Raw genomic sequence first — 24,828 nt, forward strand, 5'->3', positions numbered from 1 at the left:
GGAGTGCCTGCTGCCATTGAAGACGGTCCTAAGCGGCATCTTCCCAGGTGACAGGGTTGATGTTGAAGGACTTGAGGTCTTGCTTGCAGACATCCTTATAGCGTAGCTGTGGGCGGCCAGTTGGCCTCTTGCCAGATGACAGTTCCGCGTAGAAAATGTCCTTCGGGATTCGTCCATCGTCCATCTGCCGGACATGGCCCAGCCAGCGGAGACGTCGCTGCCTCAGAAGAGAGTACATACTAGGAAGCTGTGCTCTCTCCAGGACTGCTGTATGTGTGATCCTGTCCCTCCAGGTGATGCCCAGTATGCACCTCAGGCAGCGCAGGTGGAAGCTGTTAAGCCTCCGCTCTTGATGTGAGTATGGGGTCCAAGCTTCACTGCCATACAGGAGTGTGCTGATGACACAGGCTCTGTACACCTGTGCCTTTGTGTAGGCTGTGAGTTTGCCATTATCCCATACTCTAGCTGTGAGCTTCCCAAAAGTAGAGGCTGCTTTTCCGATGCGGCTGCTGAGTTGAATGTCGAGTGACAGGTTGTTGGTGATGGTGGACCCAAGGTAAGTGAAAATGCTTCCAGCTTCCAGTGTGTAGTTGTTGATGGTGATGGAAGGGGGGTTTTCAGTGCCCTGTCCCATCATCTTGGTTTTGTTCAGGCTGATGGTCAGGCTGAAGTCCTGGCATGGTTGGGTGAACCGGTCCATGAGGATTTGCAGGTGCTCCTGGGAGTGTGCTGCCACTGCTGCGTCATCAGTGAACAGCATGTCCCGGATGATGAGTGGTCTGACCTTTGTTTTGGCTTTCAGTCGAGCGGGGTTGAATAGTTTGCCGTCTGTCCTTGTGTGTAGGTAGACTCCCTCAGTTGATGTTCCGCAGGCTTGCCGCAGGAGGAGGGAAAATAATATCCCAAACAAGGTGGGCGCCAACACACATCCCTGCTTTACACCACAACAGATTTTGAAGGGGTCTGAGGTGGACCCATCAAACTGGATGGTGCCTTTCATGTCGGTGTGGAAGGACTGGAGGATGCGGAGGAGTTTGGGGGGCAACCTATCTGTTCAACCATCTGGAAGAGGCCGCTCCTGCTCACAAGGTCGAAAGCTTTCGTGAGGTCAATGAAGTCCATGTAGAGTGGTTTTCTCTGCTCTCTGCACTTCTCCTGCAGCTGTCTCAGAGAGAAGATCATGTCCGCAGTAGATCTTCCTGCTCTGAACCCTGCCTGTGACTCTGGGTAAAGCTTCTCTGCAAGGACCTGGAGTCTGTTCAGTGCAACTCTAGCAAAGAGTTTACCGGTGATGCTGAGTAGAGAGATGCTGCGGTAGCTGTTACAATCGCTCCGGTCTCCCTTGTTCTTGTACAGCGTGACGATATTAGCATCTCTCATGTCCTGTGGGACAGCACCTTCCCTCCAGCACAGGCAGAGGAGCTTGTGGAGTTTGTGAAGGAGAGCAGGCTTCCCACACTTTAGGACTTCGGCTGTGATCCCATCGCTGCCTGGTGCTTTCCCGTAGGTTAAGCTGTTAATTGCTTTGCTTAGCTCTTCAGTTGTTGGTTCCATGTCAAGCTCTTCCATTTTGGGTTGACGCTCCACATGACTGAGTGCTGCGTCAGAGACAGTAAAAAAAAAAAGAAAAAAATGTAAATAAAAGAACATCTGTGGCATTTTTCTCCATCTATTGATGGCGACGCGGGAGAATATTGTTGATATTCCTCACTGTAATATCTTTATACGACGGGTCTCTTGGGTCGTGTAGGAATCTGGACTTTTCCACTTGCATGATTTTTTTTCAAATGATCACAGCATAGATGTGTATTGATATGATATGTGTGTGATTGGATCCACCAGAAAACAATCAATATCAACTTTATTTGTCTCTATTTCATCAATTTCATCAAGCTTCAATAATTTAACACTCTGACAGAATGGCGACTTTTACTTTTCACACTTCAGGACATTTTACTGCTAATACTTCTAGACTTTTACTGAAGTAAACTTACAAATGCAGAACTTTGACTTTTAATAAAGTATTTTTCCATTCTGGTATTTGATACTTTTACTTCAGTAAAGGATTTAAGGACTTTTTCCACCACTGAAAATCACACGTTCATAAACATCACTATTCTGTGAGTGAAGGTTTCAAGAACCGTCTTGTGCTTTACTTTCATGCCAACGATTACTTTGTAAAAGTAGGAGTCATTTTTTTTTAATTGTAGAGATTCAGTTTGAATGAAACTCTTGCTGCACCTCACTGAGTTTTGTCCCGACACTGCAGGGTTGAGGGTTCAAATTCTCAAACAATGGAGAAGATTTATGAACTGATATAGGTTGGATCACTGGAGAGAGAGTGAGAGAGAGAGAGAGAGAGAGAGAGAGAGAGAGAGAGAGAGAGAGGCCCAACAGTTAATCTTTTATCTTTGAAGTTTGAGTGATTTTTCACATAAATCAGTATTTCATTATAGAATAAGAATAACACCTTTTCACTTTATCGACTGTACTAAAGTATATGTAACAAGAATGAATCAGAAATGCAGCAATTTACTTCAATATCCTTTATTTTTTCTATATCTTTGCATATAGTAATTTACTTGTGAGAAATAAAAAGTTGAAACAAAAAGAAAAAAACCTGAAATTCCAGGGCTGCAATAATACAGTGATGACAAAAAAAACCCATCAACAACATGTATAGTTTTGTCTCTTTGGTAACGAGACTAAAAGCTTTCAGCTGTGTTTGGAATGATTATTATTTGATTTTATTGTAAATATTCTGTGAAGATTTTCTATATATGCTACGATATTTCTCTCTCTATATATATATCTATATATACCATATTGAAATATGGTTACTGCAGAAATGCACAAAGTTAGCCATCATTCTGTTTTGAATGTGTTTTTAACAGTTTTGAAAACAGTGTGTTAGCATTTGAAAAATGTGCTGCAGATATAAAGTGTTTTGCAGCTGGTGGAGTCTGAAGGAGAAGAGAGTTCATGGATTTTGGAAAATGTCATTGATGCATTTTGTGTGAAAGCAATGAAAAATGATTCAGTTTGGTCCACAGACTTCTGTTTCACTGTGTGAAGAGTTTTGACCATGTGACTTCAGTTTTGACCAATGCATGTTAGCAATCGAAAAAAAACTGTAATACACACATTAGCTGTCATGAGGAGACAGCATTAAAACTATTCAAAAGACAAAAGTAAAAACAATAGTCAATTCATTCATAATCTCTGGAAAACAAACTTTGGTTTTCTCCAGATAACGAGATAATTAATCTGTGGCCGTTACTTTGTTTTCCAGAGATCTCCAGATGATTTTGTCGTTATCTCTGGAAAACAACATGTGTTATCTGGAGATAATGACATAAATAACTCCATATCTGGACAAAACAAAGTTAAATTAGCTTGTTATCATGGAAAAACGGCGTAATAAAATGTATGAATATATGTCCAGTGGGTTCTATAAGACGGACGGTCAGATCACATATCTTTATTCAGTTTCCATTTCAATCAGCTTTATTAGCATGACAAGTAATAGGCTGCTGACTGTATGTTGCCAAAGCTTACATAAATAATGGAGACAAAAATCATAAGCAAACAAAATGATTAGAACAAACTGTAAATTAATGCAGATCAACCTGATTATGCAACATAAAACACACAGAGATTCACATTCATTCTGATATAACAGAAATTTCTGCCAACAGGCTTTTTCAAAAATGTTTCAAATTGTATGGCCTCAGACCTTCTACAAATTGTAAACATGTCTCTTCTCTCAGGTGTCTTTCCACAGGCCCTGAAAACTGCAGTCATCAAGCCACTCTTAAAAAAGAACAACCTGGACACGTCACTAATGAACAATTATAGGCCCATATCAAACCTCCCGTTTTTAAGTAAAATCATTGAAAAAGCCGTTTTTCAACAGCTGAACAACTTCTTGGCACTAAACAACTGTTTTGATGTCTTCCAGTCAGGATTTCGACCACACCACAGCACTGAGACTGCCCTTGTTAAGGTCTTCAATGACATCCACTTAAACACAGACAGTGGCAGAATTTCAGTCTTAGTATTACTGGATCTCAGTGCTGCATTCGACACGGTCGACCACAACATATTACTGGACCGACTGGAAAACTGGGTGGGACTTTCCGGCACAGTACTAAATTGGTTTGAATCCTATTTAAAGGACAGGGACTACTTTGTGTCTATAAGTAATTACACATCTGAGTGGACAAAAATGACATGCGGAGTTCCCCAAGGCTCCATTCTGGGGCCTCTTCTATTCAACATCTACATGCTTCCACTGGCTCAGATTATGGAAAACAACAAAATATGTTACCATAATTATGCAGACGACACACAAATTTACATAACCACATCACCAGGGGACTATAATCCCATACAAACGCTGAGTAAGTGCATTGAACAAATCAATGACTGGATGTGTCAGAATTTTCTTCAATTAAACAAAGATAAAACTGAAGTAATTGTTTTTGGAGCCAAGGAAGAACGATTAAAAGTCAGTGCACAGCTTCAGTCGGTAATGTTAAAAACCACAAACCAAGCCAGAAATCTTGGAGTAGTCATGGACTCAGACTTGAATTTCAACAGCCACATTAAGACAATTACTAAGTCAGCCAACTATCACCTTAAGAATATATCAAGGATTAAAGGACTTATGTCTCAGCAGGATTTGGAAAAACTTGTCCATGCATTTATCTTCAGTAGACTGGACTACTGTAACAGAGTCTTTACAGGTCTCCCTAAAAAATCGATCAGACAGCTGCAGCTGATTCAGAACGCTGCTGCTCCAATCCTCACTAAGACCAAGAAAGTGGATCACATCACTCCAGTTCTGAGGTCTTTACACTGGCTTCCTGTCTGTCAAAGAATTGATTTCAAAATACTACTGTTGGTTTATAAAGCACTGAATGGTTTAGGGCCAAAATACATTTCTGATCTTCTGCTATGTTATGAACCATCCAGACCTCTCAGGTCGTCTGGGACAGGTCTGCTTTCTGTCCCCAGAGTCAAAACTAAACATGGAGAAGCAGTGTTCAGTTTTTATGCTCCACATATCTGGAACAAACTCCCAGAAAACTGCAGGTCTGCTGCAACTCTCAGTTCTTTTAAATCAAGGCTGAAGACTTTTCTGTTTGCCGCTGCCTTTTATGACATCAAATAACTAGTCAACTCTCACACTGCACTGTAACCTTTATTCTTGTATTTTACACCTGTCCTATTCTATTTTAGCCTATTTTTGGTTTTTTTTATTCTCTTAGCTCTTTAATGAACTTTATTTTTCTTGGTCTTTTATTTGAATTTTATCGTTTTCATTTTGTCTCGATGCTTTTAATGTTTTATGTAAAGCACTTTGAATTGCCTTGTTGCTGAAATGTGCTATATAAATAAACTTGCCTTGCCTTGCCTTGCCTTGCCTTAATAGGTATTGTAGTTTTTTGTTATTTGATAAAGTTTAAAATTCACTGCGTTTCTGGATTATTCTGGAAAAAATGTCTCTCCTATAAAAATTTCTCCATCAGCACTTTGACTCTGATGAAGACCGGTTCTTGGTCGATACGCGTTAGTCGCTATTTTCATAATGGAGCCGCTATAATAAAGACTTTTTACATTTTAGTACAGGACCTGCAGATAGATAGATCGATAGATAGATAGATAGATCGATAGATAGATAGATAGATAGATAGATAGATAGATAGATAGATAGACAGATAGATAGATAGATAGATAGGCACTTAATTAATCCCACATCATCATCATCAGCATCATCTTCATCCCTAACTGTGCTGTTCCACTGTTACAGAGACCTTCACTGGTAAAATCTTCAGAGGGAGTTCATCCCAAGTGTCAAAGTATGGAAACAGCCTGTCAGTGAAAGTGTGTGTGAAGGTGTGTATGTGTGTGTTAGTATCAGGATCAAAGAATGACAGTTTTCCTCTGTTCCAGTCCAGATGCAGTCTGATCCTCTGGAGCTTCTTCCTCAGTGGGAGGACAGTGACTGGATCTAATGGGGAGCGTGCTGTGTATTTACCATTATAGAACCATATTCTCCATAATCCAGACCATAAGTCTCCCTTCCTCTGGACAGACTCTGCTAACACACCCAGGAACCAGTATGTACTGTCTCCAACCTCAACATCCCATGTGTGAGATCCTGAGTTAAAGCCCTCTGATCCCAGGATAGACCAGGACCAGAAAATCCTCTCTGGGTTTTTAGGAAGCTGCTGCTCTTTTCCCCATCTCCCACCGGTCAGATCTTCAGACACGATGAGTTCTGTACCGGCAGTGTTTGGGTCCAGAACCACAGGAGTGTAGGAGACCATCTCCTTCATCTTGTACCAGACTGTGAAGCTCAGGTTGCCCAGGTGTTTGGCCTCGTCTATCAGAGCTCCTGAGACCAGCTGTGGATCCTCCAGCAGGGGGCGCTGGACTCTTTCCACTGTAGCCTTGTAGTTCTGCAGGAACGAGACGTCTTCAGCTCTCAGCTCCTTCTCTATGGCTCTGACTGTGTCTGAAAGAGCTGCTATCTCTCTGTTCAGACCCTCGATCTTCTCCTTCATCGTCTGACTCTTCTGCTCCTCTTCCTCCCTCAGTGCAGCGATCCTGGCCTCCTCTTCCTCTTGTAGAAACTGGTGAAGCTTCTTAAACTCCTCCTTAATCAGCCTCTCTGTGCGTCGGGCCTGGACCTTAATGTGTTCTGCTGTTTGATCACAGTTTCCTTTAACTTTATTAAACAGCTCTAGTTTCTCCTTTAGTGATTTCTGAAGTTCCTCCTTGAGATCCAGTGCAGCTTCATCGATGGGTCTGAATCTGTGGTTGGTGTGTGTTTTTGAATCTCGACAGACAAGACACACTGGCTGCTGATGGTCCAGACAGAAGAGCTTGAATTTCTCAGAGTGCAGACTGCAGAGAAGCTCAGATCCTGCTGAAGCTCTCTGATCTCTCTCCAGTAAGAAAGACTCACACAGGTTCTTTAACGCCAAGTTACGAGGTGGTTCACTCTGTAAAGATATTTCCTTACAAAGTGGACAGTCATGTATTTGTTTCTCTGTCCACCAGCTCTGCAGACAGGCTTTACAGAAGCTGTGGCTGCATGACAGGACGACAGGATCTTTAAAGATGTCATGGCAGATGGGACAGGAGAGATCCTCCTCTGATCTGGAAGACATTTTCTCTCTCAGTGAAGCTGGAAACTTACCAGGCAGACCGCTCAAACAGGAATTCAGTCAGCCAGTCGTGGCACTCCACTCCCTCCTCAAGAATGTTCCCTGAAAGTTACTTTCACTTTGAGTTGTGGTTCCTCTAAAAGTCACGTTCAGTTTGTGCAGTCAGCAGCAAGTTGAAGTGGCAGTTTTCCAGTTTTCCAGTATTCCCAGTATTCCCTCCTGTAGCTGTCCTCCCCTCAGTGGAAGTCGTGGGTTTGGTCTGAAGGTGAATCTTATCGTCTGTCTGTCGGTGTGTGTTTCTCTTCTCAGTGAGGAGTGGAACAACACCACCCTGTTTCCTGGTTTTTTCGGGGAAGTACATTAAGGGGCAGAGCTTTGTCCTGCTTCAGAATTAAAGTGACAGGATAAACTAGAATCTGGAATTTTAAGTGTTAGTTGCTATGGTGACAACACAGTCTTATGGAAGTGTAATGCATTCACTTGAGAAAAAAAATTGCTGTTTTTCTGAATTAACGAGATACCTCAAAATCCCAATGTTTCAAACCAAAAGCAAAATAAATCTAAACATGAAATACAATACAATACAATACACTTTATTGACTTTATTGTATTGAAATCAAGCTCTCAAGTAGGAATGAGAGCTTCTCTTGGGGTTTTGCGATATCTCATTAATTTAGAAAAACAGAGCAGAATTATTTTTTTTTCCATGAAAACTTTTCTCAGAATTCTGAGACAATTATCTCATTAATTCATTGAATGTGTGTGTATGTGTGTGTGTGTGTGTGTGTGGGAGGCAGTGTTGGCAGTATTTTTTTTAACCTTAACCTTTAACCTATTTTGCTGAATATTGCAATTAAGATATAAATTGCAGTTTATGCAGTAAACAGATTTTTCAATATTTTAGATTTCAGAGAACAAGAAACATTTTGAATCACAAACTGAGATGTTGTTGCTGAAGATTTGCTGTTTGAATACAATGAAAGCTTTTTGTACAAAGTGCAGTTACAATCCAAAGAGCATTATAAAAAGGTTTTCCTGTGATTTAAAAAGTCGAGTGAGTCCCAGTGTTGGTTGAAAAATGAGGAAAATCATTTCCATGGTTGAGTGTCTGTTCATTCTTTAGGCAGCAGCGCCACCTGCTGTCCAACCAACAAACTACCAGTTTACTGTCAATATTCTGTAGACGCTTTTAGGACATCACACATCCAAGTTTTGGATAGTTGCTATGTATGCCTACATGACTACAAATATAAGATATGAAAAAAAAACGTGTTTTTCATTGAGGCCTGCTACAGATTTCACTTTAAACATGTTCTTTATTTTCCACTTTTGTGTATTGTGTTAGTCTATATTTTAATTTGATGAGGGTCGTCAATTCAGCAAACTCTAATTCACGGCAAAGTCTATGAATTTAATACTTTTTGCAACCAAAACATTGGAAACTGCATATAGAGAGTAAATTTGTGGGGACAAAGTGCAGCAGTGACTGATGTCTGACAAGATGTTACTGGTCAGTGTGATAAATTATTAGTCGTAGCTCCACCTAAATGGAACTTTGGTCCTGAAATACTCCTCTGATGTGACAACACCTGTCTTTTAAGTAGATTACTGTCAAAAGTGCCGCGACTTGCCATTCTCAGACCACGAATTTTACATTAATCCTGAATACTTTTATTTTGAAAAACATTGACAGGAAGTCTTGTCCTCATCCCGGCAAACTTGACGCTTGTTGCTGTCAAGATGTCGGCGTCGTTCAGCGTGTTGAAAAGCGGTTTCTCTGCTCTCTGGCCCGGTGGTTTCACTACATTCCTACACCGGACACCGCCGGTTAGATGTCCCGGTGGCAGACGGTGGCTGTCATGCGCACACACAGGTATTTAGTCGGTGCTGGCTAACTTTAGCTGTCCGGTTAGCTTCCACTGTCACTTCGGTTACTAACGTTACCTGATGAAACGGACAACAACGAGCTCCTCACATGATGAAATACTACAGTTATGTTGACCTGACGCGTCCAAAACATTAATATGTGTCTGTCGGTGTTATAGGAATCACACTTTCCCTCATTAACTGGCTCAATAAACTTCTTATCTTGTCAGAGAAGAGCTGAATTAGCTGTTAGTGGTCAAAGTCTAATCCAGACCTGTCAAGTTAGCCGCAGTGACGACAGTTCAGAACTAGAAAACGGATAGTTCCGGTCCGCACTTCTGATTGGCTGATTCCCGTTGGAAACCGTTGCAAAATACATCGATTAAACCCAGTTCATTTAAATCGGAATGAATATGTAAATATCCACATCTGACCACGTAACAGTTCAGTTAAATATTAATGCACCAACTAAAAAAATGTGGACCGTGTAATTACGTTTGTGTATTTTGTAATTTTGGCTGGAGTTCAAAAGATATTTTGTATCAAGATACTTTTGGAAGCAGTACTTCTGTATTTCTGAGTACTGAAAGTGCAGAACTTTCTAGAATAGATCACATTTCTATTAAATTAAATTAAATTAAATAGGAACTTTCACGTTCAGATTTTGTTCCTTTTATTTTCAAGACAAGAATCCTGATGGAACCAGAATAAAAAAAACAGAACTTCCAGTCAGATGTTTTTATTTGCACCTTTAATGTCATGTTGCACCTGTAGGATGTCAGTTTGATGTTGTTTTAGTTTTCATTTTTTAATGTTATTTTATAGTTTTGTGTTTCCCCAGTGTCAGACTGGTCATTTCTAACTGGATGTTTGTTTTCCATATGGTGGCATTTTTCATTTTTTTTGGTTTGATTGAGTGTCTTTTATTGTTTGTTGTCGCAGGAAATGAAAACGCAGTATATAATGAGAAGCCATATATCCAGTTTCACTTCATATTCATTCCATGTTTATTTATATGATTTTGTTTTTTCTGTACTCGCATGTTTAATTATTCTTTCCTTTCTTTCTTGTCCCTGTTGGCTCAGTCAGATCCTTCTCTCTCTAACTGTAACCTCTCAGGTTCGAGTCCCACCTGCTCATCCCTCTGCTCCCTGTTGACCTGTCTAACATGAATTTAATCTTAAAGCTGACAAATGTTACACTTGTATATTGAAGGTGATGTGAGGATTATTCTCTGTGTGTCTGGAGCGACGCAGCGAACTGACAGTCTGTCACTCTGCTGCCAGCAGGGGGCGCTGGGCTGCCGCTTCGTCTCAACTGTCCCATAGGAATGAATGGACAGTTGTGAACGAGGAGTTACAGTGATGTTAGATTGTTAGACAGGATGTTGTTTTATTCATCTCAACGTTCATCTGATGAACCTCTTCCATCTGTTGGACAGGAGGAAACCTCCGGCCTCTAGAGGGCGTCAGAGTGCTGGACCTGACCAGGTAGGAAGCTCAACAGTTAGGGATATCTATCAGACTCTATCAGACTCTGTCAGACTCTGTCGGACTCTATCAGACTCTATCAGACTCTATCGGACTCTTTCGGACTCTGTCAGGCTCTATCACACTCTGTCAGACTCTGTCAGACTCTATCAGACTCTTTCGGACTCTGTCAGGCTCTATCACACTCTGTCAGACTCTGTCAGACTCTATCGGACTCTATCGGACTCTGTCAGGCTCTATCACACTCTGTCAGACTCTGTCAGACTCTATCGGACTCTATCGGGCTCTGTTGGACTCTATCGGACTCTATCGGGCTCTTTCGGACTCTATCGGACTCTGTCGGACTCTATCAGACTCTATCGGACTCTGTCAGACTCTGTCGGACTCTATCGGACTCTATCGGACTCTATCAGACTCTATCAGACTCTTTCGGACTCTGTCAGGCTCTATCACACTCTGTCAGACTCTATCGGACTCTATCGGACTCTGTCAGGCTCTATCACACTCTGTCAGACTCTATCGGACTCTATCGGGCTCTGTCGGACTCTATCGGACTCTATCGGGCTCTTTCGGACTCTATCGGACTCTGTCGGACTCTATCAGACTCTATCGGACTCTGTCAGACTCTGTAGGACTCTGTCGGACTCTGTCAGACTCTGTAGGACTCTGTCGGACTCTGTCGGACTCTATCGGACTCTATCGGACTCTATCGGACTCTGATGGTTTACAGGTGTGTCTCCTCTGCAGAGTGCTCGCTGGTCCCTTTGCCACCATGATCCTGTCAGACCTGGGAGCCGAGGTCATCAAGGTGGAGAGACCAGGCAAGAGTCTCTCCTTTCTTTCTTTCTTTCTTTCTTTCTTTCTTTCTTTCTTTCTTTCTTTCTTTCTTTCTTTCTTTCTTTCTTTCTCCTATTTTAAAACATATCATGTATTAAGGAACAGAGAGGTTTTTTTTGTAGTTCCAGGATTTGTGAGAAAAATGAAATGATGATGATGTGTGTGTGTGTGTGTGTGTGTGTGTGTGTGTGTGTGTGTGTGTGTGTGTGTGTGTTCAACAGGTTCAGGTGATGACACCAGAGCGTGGGGTCCTCCATTCGTTGGCACAGAGAGCGCCTACTTCCTCAGTGTCAACCGAAACAAGAAGGTTTGTGTGTGTGTGTGTGTGTGTGTGTGTGTGTGTGTGTGTGTGTGTGTGTGTGTGTGTGTGTGTGTGTGTGTGTGTGTGTGTGTGTGTGTGTGTGTGTGTGTGCAGTGTCTGTAGGTCCTATATTGTCTCGTCTCCTCACACTAACACATAACTCTTGTGTGGATGAATACTGTAATGATTTCTCAGGTCATATTTCACACCACAGTGTTTTATTATGAGCTTGGATGGAACTCAGTAGAGTCTCAGTAGAGTTTCTAATGTAAATCAGATGTTTAACTGAAGCCTCACGAGCAGATCAGAAACCCATTAGAAACCTAAATGAACTTTTCTTACAATAAAATCATCAGACAAACACCAGGAAACTACATTCGATGTAATATCATGTCATCAACTATAAAGCTTTTATTTTAAAGGTTTTAATAAAGGTTCTATTTTAAGAAAAATCTTTACGCTGCTTTAAAGTTATTACTGGAAATGACAAGGCTCCTGCAGGTCTGGAAATGTATGGTAAAATAATTTTTGTAATTTCCAGGTCTTGAAAAGTCTGGAAATTGCAAAACAAAATATGGAAAGTATGGGGAAAAATATGAAACATACAGATACCGTTAGTTGTTTACGGCTGAAAGATATTGACAATTTTTTTTATTGCGATTGACAGAATATTGCAATTGTTTTTTTCTTGTCATTAATTTTTTATTACTTAAAATTGTTTAAAGAAAAGTGATTTTGTTAAAAAAAAAAAAAAAAATGATTTGAGTGAGCAGATTTACTGAGTTTGAGTCTGATGAAGGTTTTGATTCTTAAACTCCTTGTTCACAAATCCAGTTTGGACCAAACTCTCTCTGAAGAAATTAACCGCAGACTCTGAGATTTGGAAATTGCAGAAGTTCATATTGCGATTTCAATTTTCTTTCAATTAATTGTTCAGCTCTGTTTTAGCCCTTAGATATTATCTGTAGAGTGAAATGGCAGCAAGACGACAGTCAGACTGAACACCAGCCAGAATCTTTATATCAACAAATTCAGTTCTGGAAAAAGTCTGGGATTTTGTAAAAACTGTGCAGGAGCTCTGAAATTAAACTTCACCCTGATTCCCTGAAACAACAAACAAACAAAACAAGTATATTATATGTATTTACTGTCCAACAATTTTCATATCTTAGACCTTGATGTTGTCTTTATTTATATTTTTGAATTTCATATTTATGTGTGTTTCTGGTATATCTATTTTATATTTATGAGTAGAGCATCACATGTACTTTATTTTCTTATAGATTTATTTTCATAGAGGCCTAAATATTGTTATATACAGTATATACATATATATAGTTTCTGTGTATTAGATCCTGTATTTGGAAGTTGTATGATTGCCTGACAATGTAATGTTTTGTCATGTTTTGTAATGTTTTGTAATGTTTTTTGTGATGTTTTGTAATTTGTGATGTTTTTGTGATGTTTTGTAATGTTTTTTGTGATGTTTTGTAATGCTTTTTGTGATGTTTTGTAATGTTTTTTCAATGTTTTTGAATGTTTTTGTGATGTTTTTGAATGTTCATAGCGATGTTTTGTAATGTTTTATGTTTCTGTGATGTTTTTTGTTATGTTTTTGTAATGTTTTTGTCATGTTTTGTAGTGTTTTTGGGATGTTTTGTAATTTTTTTTGTGATGTTTTTTCAGATGTTTTGTAATGTTTTTGTAATGTTCTTTTTATCTTGTTTTGTAATGTCTTTGATGTTTTGTGATGTTTTTGTAATATTTTTGTGATGTTTTTGTCGTGTTTTGCAATGTTTTTTTTTAATGTTTTGTAATGTTTTGTAATGTTTTGTAATATTTTTGTGGTGTTTTTGTGGTGTTTTGTAGTGTTTTTGTAATGTTTTGTAAGGTTTTGTAATGTTTTGTAATATTTTTGTGGTGTTTTTGTGGTGTTTTGTAGTGTTTTTGTAATGTTTTTGTAATGCTTTGTAATGTTTTTCTGATGTTCTGTGTGGTTGCAGAGTATTGCTGTGGACCTGAAGCAGCCCAGAGGAGTGCAGGTCATCACGGAGGTAAAGGAGCATCCTGATTTTTAATATCACACACTCCCAAAGACACACACATTTGGTCAGATACACCAGGAACTGTGGACGGACGATCTGCTTCTCTCACGATACGATTCGATACGTGATCTGAGGTTCAGGATCAATACAATCAGGATATATGATGTAATAAATAAAAGTTCGGTGACAACAAAGTCTGACTGAGCAGAATTCTGTTTATTTCTGAGACTCAAATCTTTCCAGCGATGCCATTGGCCGCTAGAATGTAAACAACAATTTAAAAATGTCATTACAAAGTGACAAAAATATAATTTGGATGGAGAGCTTGTGAAACTGTGATGGTCAAGAGTCTCATTAGTGATTGCTGTATTGCTTAGTGCAGCAGTGAGTGATGTCTATCTACTCTTTGCGTGTGTGTGTGTGTGTGTGTGTGTGTGTGTGTGTGTGTGTGTGTGTGTGTGTGTGTGTGTGTCCCAGCTGGCAGCAGTGTGTGATGTGCTGGTGGAGAACTACCTTCCAGGGAAACTGCATCAGATGGGTTTGGGATACGAGGAACTGAGCAGAACAAACCCCCGGCTCGTCTACTGCTCCATATCAGGTACAGGACTAACACAACAGCTAAGAGTCATTTTTTGTTCTAACCCCATGAGGGTTGGGAGCTCGTTGCATCCAGCTGTGGGTTTTACCCCCCTGAATATCTCTCAGTGTGAGCTCAGTGTGATGTGAGAGCAGAGGAAGCTGTAACTCTCCTCCTGCTCTGTAATCAAGATCTGCTCAGGAATCAGTGACAGTTTCCACCGCAGTCTAACACAGCAGATCCACAGCACACCGGCCGCTCACACACACACACACACACACACACACACACACACACACACACACACACACACACACACACAGCTGAAGCACAGACTGAGGAGGGTTTATTCCTATCTTCACGCTCAATCTCTGTCCTGCCTCATAAACTCTGCTGGTTTCCATTGTCATGATTGTATTATGTTTTATCTCTGCTTTATCGCTGTGTACGGCCCAGGCTCAGACCGGGCAGTAAATACATTATTACATATTTAAACAATACATGAACAGCTGTCCATAAGTCCATAAGTACAAGATTCGAGATTCAAGATTAACTTTGACATAGAAAAAACACACAAAGATGTTGGTAAATAAAAAAACATACAGCAAGGTTCCTAAAAGCACCTGTAGAGAAACTGAAGAAACAAACACATCAATAAAAGCAAAGATCTGCACAAATCAACAATACAAGGTAAAATAATTTCCTAAAGTAATAATAATAATTAACAGAAAATTGCTCAGGTGGAAGGTTTCATTTGCAAGCTGAAACTCATCAGTGTGTATTTAATCAGGGAGACAAACAAGTTGCTTTTCGGCAAATTTGGTCACTTTGTGGCTTGGGGTGACTCGGTCCGTAATACAAGCACAAAATGGGAAAGTTGCTGTACTGCCTGGTTAATGTGTAGCGGATGGCAGATATTGTCAGATGTCATTATATATATTCTGAAAGATGATGATATGCAGAGGTGGGGACTCGAGTCACATGACTTGGACTCGAGTCTCAGTTTTAATAGCTTCAGACTGGACTTGCTGCATGAAGAGAAGACTTGAGACTGGACTTGACTTGGGTTCTGGTGACTTGGGACTTGACTCTGACTTGTACTCTGATGACTTGAAAAGGTTTCTAAAGTCTTGACTTGAGATCTTGTGTTTGTGTAAATGACTCAGATTGAAAGTGATGAGATTTGTTCCAGCAGACGACTGAATTTAAATTCTGTTTTCTGAATTTGTATGGAATGATTGAATTTATTGAAGTTGAAACTGATTATAGAAATCAAACTCATGATGCTCTCACCAAGTTTTTATCCTATTAAAACCATATTGCATTGAAAAGTCCTAGATATTTAGTTTTCTTTAAGATATTAAATTGATACTGGACTCTTGATTTGTTCTGACTTGACTTGCTGTTCTACATTTAGACTTGAGACTTGATTTGAGACTTGTGCCTCAAGACTTCAGACTGACTTGGGACTCTGATGGGGGGCTGGGAGGAGGCATTGCTTCATTTTAAGGAGTCATGATCTAAAAACAGGAGAACCGGTGCTGCAGAGAACCACAGAAGGTTCTCCGTCCCGTTGCGGCAGCAGCCTGCAGTTCTCCAGCTCGGCCACCAGGTGGAGCCAGACTCCACAGTAAACCAGAGTCTCTGAGGCGGATTGAAACTGTCTGAAGGTTTATTTCATCTTCCACTTCAAACAGCTGACTCTGAAGTTTCCCCACACACACACACACACACACACACACACACACACACACACACACACACACACACACACACACACACACACACACACTTACTAACACACAATACACACTGACACTTAACAGCTTTATACAACTTATTTATTCATGTTGGGTGTGGAGGAGATGATCTGCTGTTTCTGTGTTTCTGTTTGGAGCAGAAACACTGAATTTCCTCCAGATCAGCAGGATCAAAACCCCAAAACCCTGCAGCACTACTGCCAGTCACACTCTACCTCTCTCTACCCCTCTCTCTCTCTCTCTCTCTCTCTCTCTCTCTCTCTCTCTCTCTCTCTCTCTCTCTCTCTCTCCCTCTCTCTCTCTCTCTCTCTTTATACCTCTCTCTACACTGTTCTCTCTCTCTCTCTCTCTCTACACCACTGTTTCTATCTCTCTCTCTACCACTCTCTCTCTCTCTCTACCTCTTTCTCTCTCTCTCTACACCACTCTCTCTCTCTCTACCTCTCTCTCTCTCTCTCTACCACTCTCTCTCTCTGTCTCTACACCACTCTCTCTCTCTCTCTCTACCTCTCTCTCTCTCTACCACTCTCTCTCTCTCTGTCTCTTTCTTTTTGTCTCCCCCCCGTATCTGTCTTTCTCTCTCTACCTGTAAATCTTTCTCTCTTTCGCTCTCACTCCCTCTTCCCATCTCTCTCTCTCTCCCTCCTCCCTGTCTCTTTCCCTTCCTCGCTCCGCCTGTCTCACTGTCTGTCTCTCACTTCCTCTCCCGTCTGTCTCTCTCTGCCTGTCTCTCCCTCTCTCTGTCTGTCTCTCTCTCTCCCCCTTTCTCTCTTCCTCGCTCTCTCTTCCTCGCTCTCTTCCCATCTGTGTCTCTCTCTCTCTCTGTCTGTCTTTCCCTCCCCCCCTTTCTGTCTTTCTCTCTCTACCTGTCTCTCCCTCCTGTCTCTCTCTCTCTCTCCTTCTACTTCTCTGTCTCTTTCTCCCTTCTCTCCCCATTTTTCTTTCTCATTTCATCTTTTCTTTCACTCTCTCTCTCTCTCTCTCCCCCAGCTGTATCACTCCCACGTTTTTCGCCCCCCTCCCTTCCCCTCCCTCCTCCTCCTCATCCTCCCATCCATTAGGGAAAAAAAACTACATTACCCAGGAGGCCTCATTAAGGCTGAGCAGCTGGATGCAGATTTACAGCGTGGCTTCGTCCTGAGCCGACTGAACCGGAGCAGGAAGCTTCCGGATCCTCGTCCCGATCCCAGAATGTGAAGCCTGGGCGATTTGTACCGAGTCACAGGAGGAGGAGAAGAGGAAAAAAAAAACCCGCTGGAGCTGCCGAGGAAAAGTTTGTTAAATGGATCAGGAACCGGATTTAGTGATTTGGTGCCGGTTTCAGTTACAGCGGCTCGTCTCTGGGGATTTAAAGGAGAAGTTCGGCGATTTTTGGGGATTTTAAGAACAGAACAGCCGGCAAACCGGATCCACAGAAAACCTCCCAGTCGTTTAGGCCAGTGGTTCTCAACCGTTTCCATATCAAGGAGCCCTAATCTAGTCCACGTTAGGGCCACGGACCCCCATTTGATGCGATTTTGTCCCTCGGACCCAAATCTGAGAATATTTTTATTGTCAGATATGATTTTGTCCAGAACTCCATGACTGTCTGTATTGTAGGGAGAGAGATAACAGAGAAACTATGACCAAAATACTCAGTCTCCTACATTCTATAATTGTTCTTGTAAATGAAATAATGAAGTTTAACACTTCATCAGTTTGTTGGGGACCCCCTGGGAGGCCCTCAGGGGACACTTGCCAAACTTGAGACCTCAAAAATAGGGAGGATTTCCAAAGTCGGGGGTCTGGTCCTCCCCAAGAAAAATTAGAGTTTCAGAGACTTTGTTTCCTGCATTCTGGTGACTTTTAAAGAATGAAAATAACAAAATAATAAGTACACTGCAACAGCATTTTTATGTTAAATACTTTTAATTTTAAGAATCTCAGGACAGAATACAGAATAATTCGCCCCTCTGGTGTGAACTTACATTTGGTGTCGCTGTATTGTTGTCCGGGTGGAAACAGAATTTTAGAGTCGTAGGGTTTAGACACGCTGTACAGTGCCAGAAACAGGTTGTGATAACGAAAAGGGAAAAAAGGTGTGAAAAAATTGTCATAAATCGGGAGAAATACGGGAGAATTGTGACTCCGGGAGGAAACCGGGAGAGGGCGGGAAAAGTCTCCCGGGAAAATGGGGAGGGTTGGCAAGTATGCCTCAAGGACCCCTGGTGGTCCCCGGACCCCACGTTGAGAACCGCTGATTTAGGCGATCCGGAAAGAATCCAAATCTTCAAAAAGCCCCGAAACAACGACGACGACATCATGAAAACAGCTTCAGGCAAACAGAGGAGTTTCACAGTGATTTTGGACAAAAAGAAAAGAAAGAAAAAGAAAAGAAAATAAGGCTTTTGCGCACGTTTAATGGTGAACGGTGCGTAGGAAAAAAAATCAAAGAATTGTGAACAGATCAATTCTCGAAGATCAGAAGATAAACTGAATAGATTAATTAGATCAACTATTTTTTCTCAAATCCACAAACTTCCAAGGATTCTCTTCCAGGCCAGTGGGAATCCTGAAAACCCCCAAAACCAGTCAGACCTTACAGGAGAAGTTGAAGAGCGCCACCTGCAGGAACTCACACTGCAGCGCCAGGAGGCCCAAGCCCCGCCCACACACTGTTTGATTGACAGGTGACAGCAATGAGGCGGAGCAACAAAGATGGAGACGAGATAAAAATATAAAAAACAAGGAATACCACTTCAAATTTGACCCGTTTTAATGGTGTAGAACCTTTGTTCCGTGTGTGTGTGTGTGTGTGTGTGTGTGTGTGTGTGTGTGTGTGTGTGTGTGTGTGTGTGTGTGTGTGTGTGTGTGTGTGTGTGTGTGTGTGTGTGTGTGTGTGAGAGAGAGTTACTGGGAACATGTGTGTTTAGTTAGAGCTCGCTTTGTCACTCTCACTTCCTCTCTCTCTCTCTCTTTCGAACACACACTCACAAACACACATGCAGCACTCTCTTATGTTTTATGTCTCTCTCTCTCTCTCTCTCTCTCTCTCTCTCACACACACACACACACACACACACACACACACACACACACACACACACTCCCTCCCCCAGAAGAAAGTGTGTCCTTTGCATTTACAAATTCAGACATAAAAAGGATTGGAGCACATGTTGATTTTTCATTTCAGAGTTAATTGGTGTGTGTGTGTGTGTGTGTGTGTGTGTGTGTGTGTGTGTGTGTGTGTGTGTGTGTGTGTTATCTCAACACTGGAAAGGGATCAGTTAATCCACGGCTGAGGTATCCATAAACCCTGATCTTCCATAAACTCACTCTCTCTCCCTCACACACACACACACACACACACACACACACACACACACACACACACACACACACACACTGTGCTTGTGTATCCTGGCTCACAGCTGAATTCTCTGCATACATGAACTCTCTCTCCAGCACATAGTAAGCTGCTGCTGTATTTACTCTTTTAGGAATCGATCCGATCAGATTGATTGATTACAGGTTTTAATGTATTTACAGTCAGTTCATGACAAACACTGCAGGTTTGGTGCAGCATGTCAGCCCTGAAAAGCTTCTGGTGTGTTCTCTGTCCAGGCCTTTAAACTACACATATAGTATATACAGTATATATGTGTGTATATACTGTATATATACTGTATATATCTATATATAATAAAAAATAATAATACATTAAGAGAATTGACAAAAAACCCAAAGATGAGCTTCCATCAAAACCTAACTGAGGTTTTACTGATTAAATTCCCACATGGTGTGCAGCAGGACTCCCTCTCCTCTGTGGTGATAAAGGAGTTGGATGGTCTATCTAAACATGGTGAAAGTATCAAAACTAAATCCACACAATCCATATTAGTGCAGCGAGCCTCTAAACGAGCCGTTTGGACTTCCGTAACTTTGTGATGTCACAAAGGTTCGCTCATTATCATTTTTGTAAGAAATAACAGACTAACAAAGAGTTTTTTTCAAAGCGGTTGAGCGGTTGTCGTCGTTTATTACCGGAGAGTTTTCCCTACCTGTAGCCGCCGGGCCGCGGCGTCTCACGTTTCACTCTGGAAACGATTAGCCGATCGGAACGGAGGGGTCGTTAATATTAATGAGCCTTAAAGACACGGAGACAGAAACGGCCTGTTCTTGGTAAGGCTCAGAGAGATGCTGGAAAATGAACGTGGAGAAATGGATTGAGAGTGTTTTTGGTTCATGACACCACACACACAGCTTTGAATGGACAGAAAGACACAAAATAAAACTCTGGACAGAAGACGGAGCTTTAACCAACAGTCAGGAGCTTCAAGAGGCAGAAAGTAATCGGTGTATCGTTCACTGCCCTCTACTGGTCATCAGTGGGAATTACAACAGCATGGACAGTTTCTGGCGCAGGCTACGGCGGCCTGTAAGTGACACAAATAATGATGTGACATTTTCAGATCACAATTTTTCACATTTTGTAGAGCGGTAAGCAGCCAATCAGAGCAGAGATCCGACACAACATCACCAAGCTGAGTACTGGAGAATAAAACTGATCTGGTATCTGCTGCTTTGTCTTGAGAACGAGGATTTTTAGCTTTCAGAGCCGAAATGTGTTGACGTGCAGCACCGTCCTCCACCACTGAACATATCAGTAGGTGGTTGTTTGTGTGTGTGTGTGTGTGTGTGTGTGTGTGTGTGTGTTTGTGTGTGTTTAGGGGGGAGGGGGGGGGGTCTTGAAACTGCAGTGGGTGGGCAGTTTTTGTCCAAAAACAGAGTACGGGCTGGAAAGTGAGTTTTTAAAGCCAGAAATCTCAGCAGCTGGTAAAGTAATCAACGAGTCACTGGTATTGATCAACGACCCTATCAGCCCCTGTTGATCTGTTTGTCTGTTTTCCTCATGTCGTTGTCATTGATCATGTGATTGTAGCTGTTTGTCACCTGTGTGGTTTCTTTCCCAACAAAGACGACCGCTCCACTTTAAAAAAAAGACATTCGACGGTCACAAAATGAAACGTTAGTTACTGAAAATTTGTAATTAGTTACATTTACTAGTTACTTCTCTCAAAAAGTAATTGAATTACTTTACCAATTGCTGCATAATAGAAGTAATTAGTTACAAGGGAAAGTAACTTTTGTGTTACTTTTAAATGTCTGCTTCAGTTCTCTTATTAATGCACACAGCTATATTATTGTAGTGTTGCTGTGGCACAGTGGGACAAGACAACTGTCACATTTTATCTATCATTGTATCTGCAGGGGATACGTGATCATTCGCTTATTGGGGAGGCTTATACTCAAGGGCATTGAGTGGTGTTGGCCTATATTTGCATTATTTACACACACACACACACACACACACACACACACACACACACACACACACTCCCCTATCTTCCCGTTATAGCGCAGGATACAATTCTCAGTCCACTGTGTATTTGTTATGACAGGATGCAGCGACCATTTAGGCGAGCATACACTGTGGAGTGATATCTGTGTGATTCTCTTTTTGAATTGTCTTTTTGTTTGTTTGTTTAGTTGTTTATTTATTTGTTTATTGATTGGTTTCCTCTTTCGTGTTGTTTGTGATTTTCTGTACTTGTAATCTCGGCACCACTGGAAAAGAGGGTCTCAACCCTCAGTGTGTCTTCCGAGAATTAAATAAAGGTTGATTGATTGATTGATTGGTGCCGGTCCAGGCGGGAGGCAGGGAGCAGAGACGCCCGCAGCCCCGACCTCGACTCCTCCTGCTCCGACAGGGAGGAACGGTCCGGGGAGGGACGCCGCCTCCCTGCCCGGCAAAAAGGCTCCGCCCCCCTGCAGCCGCCGCCAAAGCCCAGCGTCCCCCCCGGAGGAAGAGACGTGAGTCCAGCTCTCAGGAGGAGGATATTGTTGATGGATTTGCTATCGCAGTATCGCAGTAAGCTCGCGCCTGAACTGTCGGCCATTGTGTGGCTAAGTTACCGGACCGGTAGTCTTAGCTAGCGCCACCGTAAGGTCGGATGATCATAAACCGGACAATCCTCTGAAGTTGTCCGCTATTTTCACGTAAAGTAACGAGTAACGAGCCAATTTAAATTTCAGTAATTGTAATTGCGTTATTTTATTTGAAAAACAAATTTGTTACATTACTAGTTACCGCCAAAAGTAGTGGAGTTACAGTAACGTGTTATTCCCAACACTGTAGACACCGTGTTGAAACACTGAATCAGTGACCACAGAGTCGGAGGAGACAGAAAGTAAATGGAGAATGGTGAGAACTGATCTATAATCAATCTCAGAACCCATCGTCTATCGGTCTGAAGACGATTAGACTCTGGGGCTGACGGACAATATTTGGGGGTTTCCGGTGCAGCCAGCGGACATCCGGGCCAAGACTTCCTCTCATATGCAGATATCTGTTTATAGAGATTAGCCGAAATGTCGTCTGGACCTAAAACAAAAAGTATCACTTTAATCCGGTCGTAGACTTCGTCTCTCAGCTCAGACTCCATTCTCTCGTCTCAAGTTGCTAATCGGACTGTAAACGATGACCGGAGCAGGAAGAGGAAGTCTTGGCCCGGATGTCCGCTGGCTGCACCGGAAACCCCCAAATATTGGCTGTCAAGGTCCAGGTCATGTGACTTGAGTCCAAGTCATGCGACTCGAGTCCAGGTCATGTGACTCGAGTCCAAGTCATGTGACTCGAGTCCAAGTTTTGTGACTCAGGTCCAGGTCATGCGACACGAGTCCAGGTCATGTGACTCGAGTCCAAGTCATGTGACTCGAGTCCAAGTATTGTGACTCAGGTCCAAGTCTTGTGACTCGAGTCCAAGTTTTGTGACTCGGGTCCAGGTCATGCGACTCGAGTCCAAGTCTTGCGACTCGGGTCCAGGTCATGCGACTCGAGTCCAAGTCTTGCGACTCGGGTCCAGGTCATGCGACTCGAGTCCAAGTCTTGCGACTCGGGTCCAGGTCATGCGACTCGAGTCCAAGTCTTGCGACTCGGGTCCAGGTCATGCGACTCGAGTCCAAGTCTTGCGACTCGGGTCCAGGTCATGCGACTCGAGTCCAAGTCTTGCGACTCGGGTCCAGGTCATGCGACTCGAGTCCAAGTCTTGCGACTCGGGTCCAGGTCATGCGACTCGAGTCCAAGTCTTGCGACTCGGGTCCAGGTCATGCGACTCGAGTCCAAGTCTTGCGACTCAGGTCCAGGTCATGCGACTCGAGTCCAAGTCTTGCGACTCAGGTCCAGGTCATGCGACTCGAGTCCAAGTCTTGCGACTCAGGTCCAGGTCATGCGACTCGAGTCCAAGTCATGCGACTCAGGTCCAGGTCATGCGACTCGAGTCCAAGTCATGCGACTCGAGTCCAAGTTTTGTGACTCAGGTCCAGGTCATGCGACTCGAGTCCAAGTCTTGTGACTCAGGTCCAGGCCATGCGACTCGAGTCCAAGTCTTGTGACTCGAGTCCCCACCTCAGTCGGCGCTCCATGTTGCTGAAGGTTTCGTCTCCTCAGCTCTACAGAACCAAAGAGGAAAACAGCTCCAGAGCCGCACGGCATTCATGGAAATCCTTTGTGTTGATGTGAACTCAGCAGAGTGACACAGAGAAAGTCGTTCCTGCCTCCGGTTGTTTAGTCGGAGCGGCGGCAGGAATGTGGTTTTCCTGGAAGAGACGAGAGTTTGATTCCCCGCTGTTTCCCTCAAGACCCGATCAGTCAGACAGAAACCAGCCGACTGGCACGATCCGGACTGAGAGCTGCACCTGCTGCCAAGGCAGTAAACACGTGTGTGTGTGTGTTTGTGTGTGTGTGTGTGTGTGTGTGTGTGTGTGTGTGTCAGAGAGGCCCTGAGGCTTTTTATGGTAATTTTCTGAGCAGAGGGAAGAGAGGGAGAGGCTTCAGCTAACAGGAGACCAGGAGGGTTGCTGGTTTGAATCCCAGGAAAGAAAAGGCTGAGAAAAGTGAGTGAGGAGGCTTTCACACCTGAATGGTTTGGAGCAGACTTTTATGAACTTTTTGCCAAGTTCGTATCATTGTGACAGGTGTGAACAGGCCATGTGGACTCGGGTGCGGACCAAAAACTTTTCTAAAGTTTCGCCCCAAAGTCATCGGTGGTGCGGATCATTTTGGTGTGAAGACAATCTGGATAAAGTCTGAACCAAAGAGAGGGAATGATGATATGTGCTCAACATTTTGCTGCTCCACGGCGGGTTTTTCATTCCAATAACTTCTGCTGACCTGCAAAATGTGTGTGTGTGTGTGTGTGTGTGAGAGAGAGAGAGAGAGAGAGAGAGAGAGAGAGAGAGAAGGCAATGAGAGTGAACTGCATCAGTACAATGTAATCAGACTTTAAAAGGACTTTTATGAATGAATGAATGAATTTTATTATTGTGTCGTGCATACAATTGTACTTACAAGACACCATAAATTCAAACAAGCCAGGACCAGAGTACAGCGTTTACATTGTCAAACAACAGAGAAAGAAAATAAAGAAACTGAAGCATCTTTCACCTTCAGATCTTCAGACCATCAGTGAGTAGGGCAGAACTCCTAAATCACTGACAGAAGCTTACGATGTGTTACTGAAAAATCTAAATAAATATTAATTAACCAATCTATCTTACCTTCTTTTGCAGGCTTTGGAGATAAAGTTAGCAAACTTAAACGCATCAAACTTAAAAAGCCATTCCAGTTTTTGCTCATCTGAACAGCAGAATATTTCAGGGTTTTGTCGATTTGAACGATTTCGTGGAACAGTAACTCTCTTAGGTCATCATAATTTGTACAGTACAAAAGAAAA

The 24,828-nt window shown here is 42.4% G+C and overlaps 2 protein-coding genes across 2 annotated transcripts in view; one reads left to right on the forward strand and one right to left on the reverse strand.

Moving 5' to 3' along the window:
• Nucleotides 1-5,084: 5,084 nt before the first annotated feature.
• On the reverse strand, nt 5,085-7,444 carry LOC139638866 (zinc-binding protein A33-like). The gene has a single exon (XM_071512892.1). The coding sequence runs from the start codon at nt 7,179-7,181 to the stop codon at nt 5,790-5,792; it is 1,392 nt and encodes a 463-aa protein (XP_071368993.1). The 5' UTR covers nt 7,182-7,444; the 3' UTR covers nt 5,085-5,789.
• Nucleotides 7,445-8,902: 1,458 nt separating this feature from the next.
• Nucleotides 8,903-24,828, forward strand: part of sugct (succinyl-CoA:glutarate-CoA transferase) — a gene marked incomplete at its 3' end in the record, with an annotated part of 44,894 nt that continues 28,968 nt past the window's right edge. Inside the window, exons 1-6 of the mRNA XM_071512893.1 lie at nt 8,903-9,051; nt 10,486-10,534; nt 11,282-11,355; nt 11,593-11,678; nt 13,676-13,726; nt 14,195-14,315. Coding sequence (XP_071368994.1) covers nt 8,919-9,051; nt 10,486-10,534; nt 11,282-11,355; nt 11,593-11,678; nt 13,676-13,726; nt 14,195-14,315 — 514 coding nt within the window. The remainder of the gene's footprint in view (nt 9,052-10,485; nt 10,535-11,281; nt 11,356-11,592; nt 11,679-13,675; nt 13,727-14,194; nt 14,316-24,828) is intronic.

This window comes from Centroberyx affinis, unplaced genomic scaffold (genome assembly GCF_046629955.1).
Source record: "Centroberyx affinis isolate AG114_WGS23_722 - 3 ecotype Tasmania unplaced genomic scaffold, CSIRO-AGI_Caff_v1 ptg006613l_1, whole genome shotgun sequence".
In the NCBI taxonomy this organism is placed as follows: Eukaryota; Metazoa; Chordata; class Actinopteri; order Beryciformes; family Berycidae; genus Centroberyx; species Centroberyx affinis.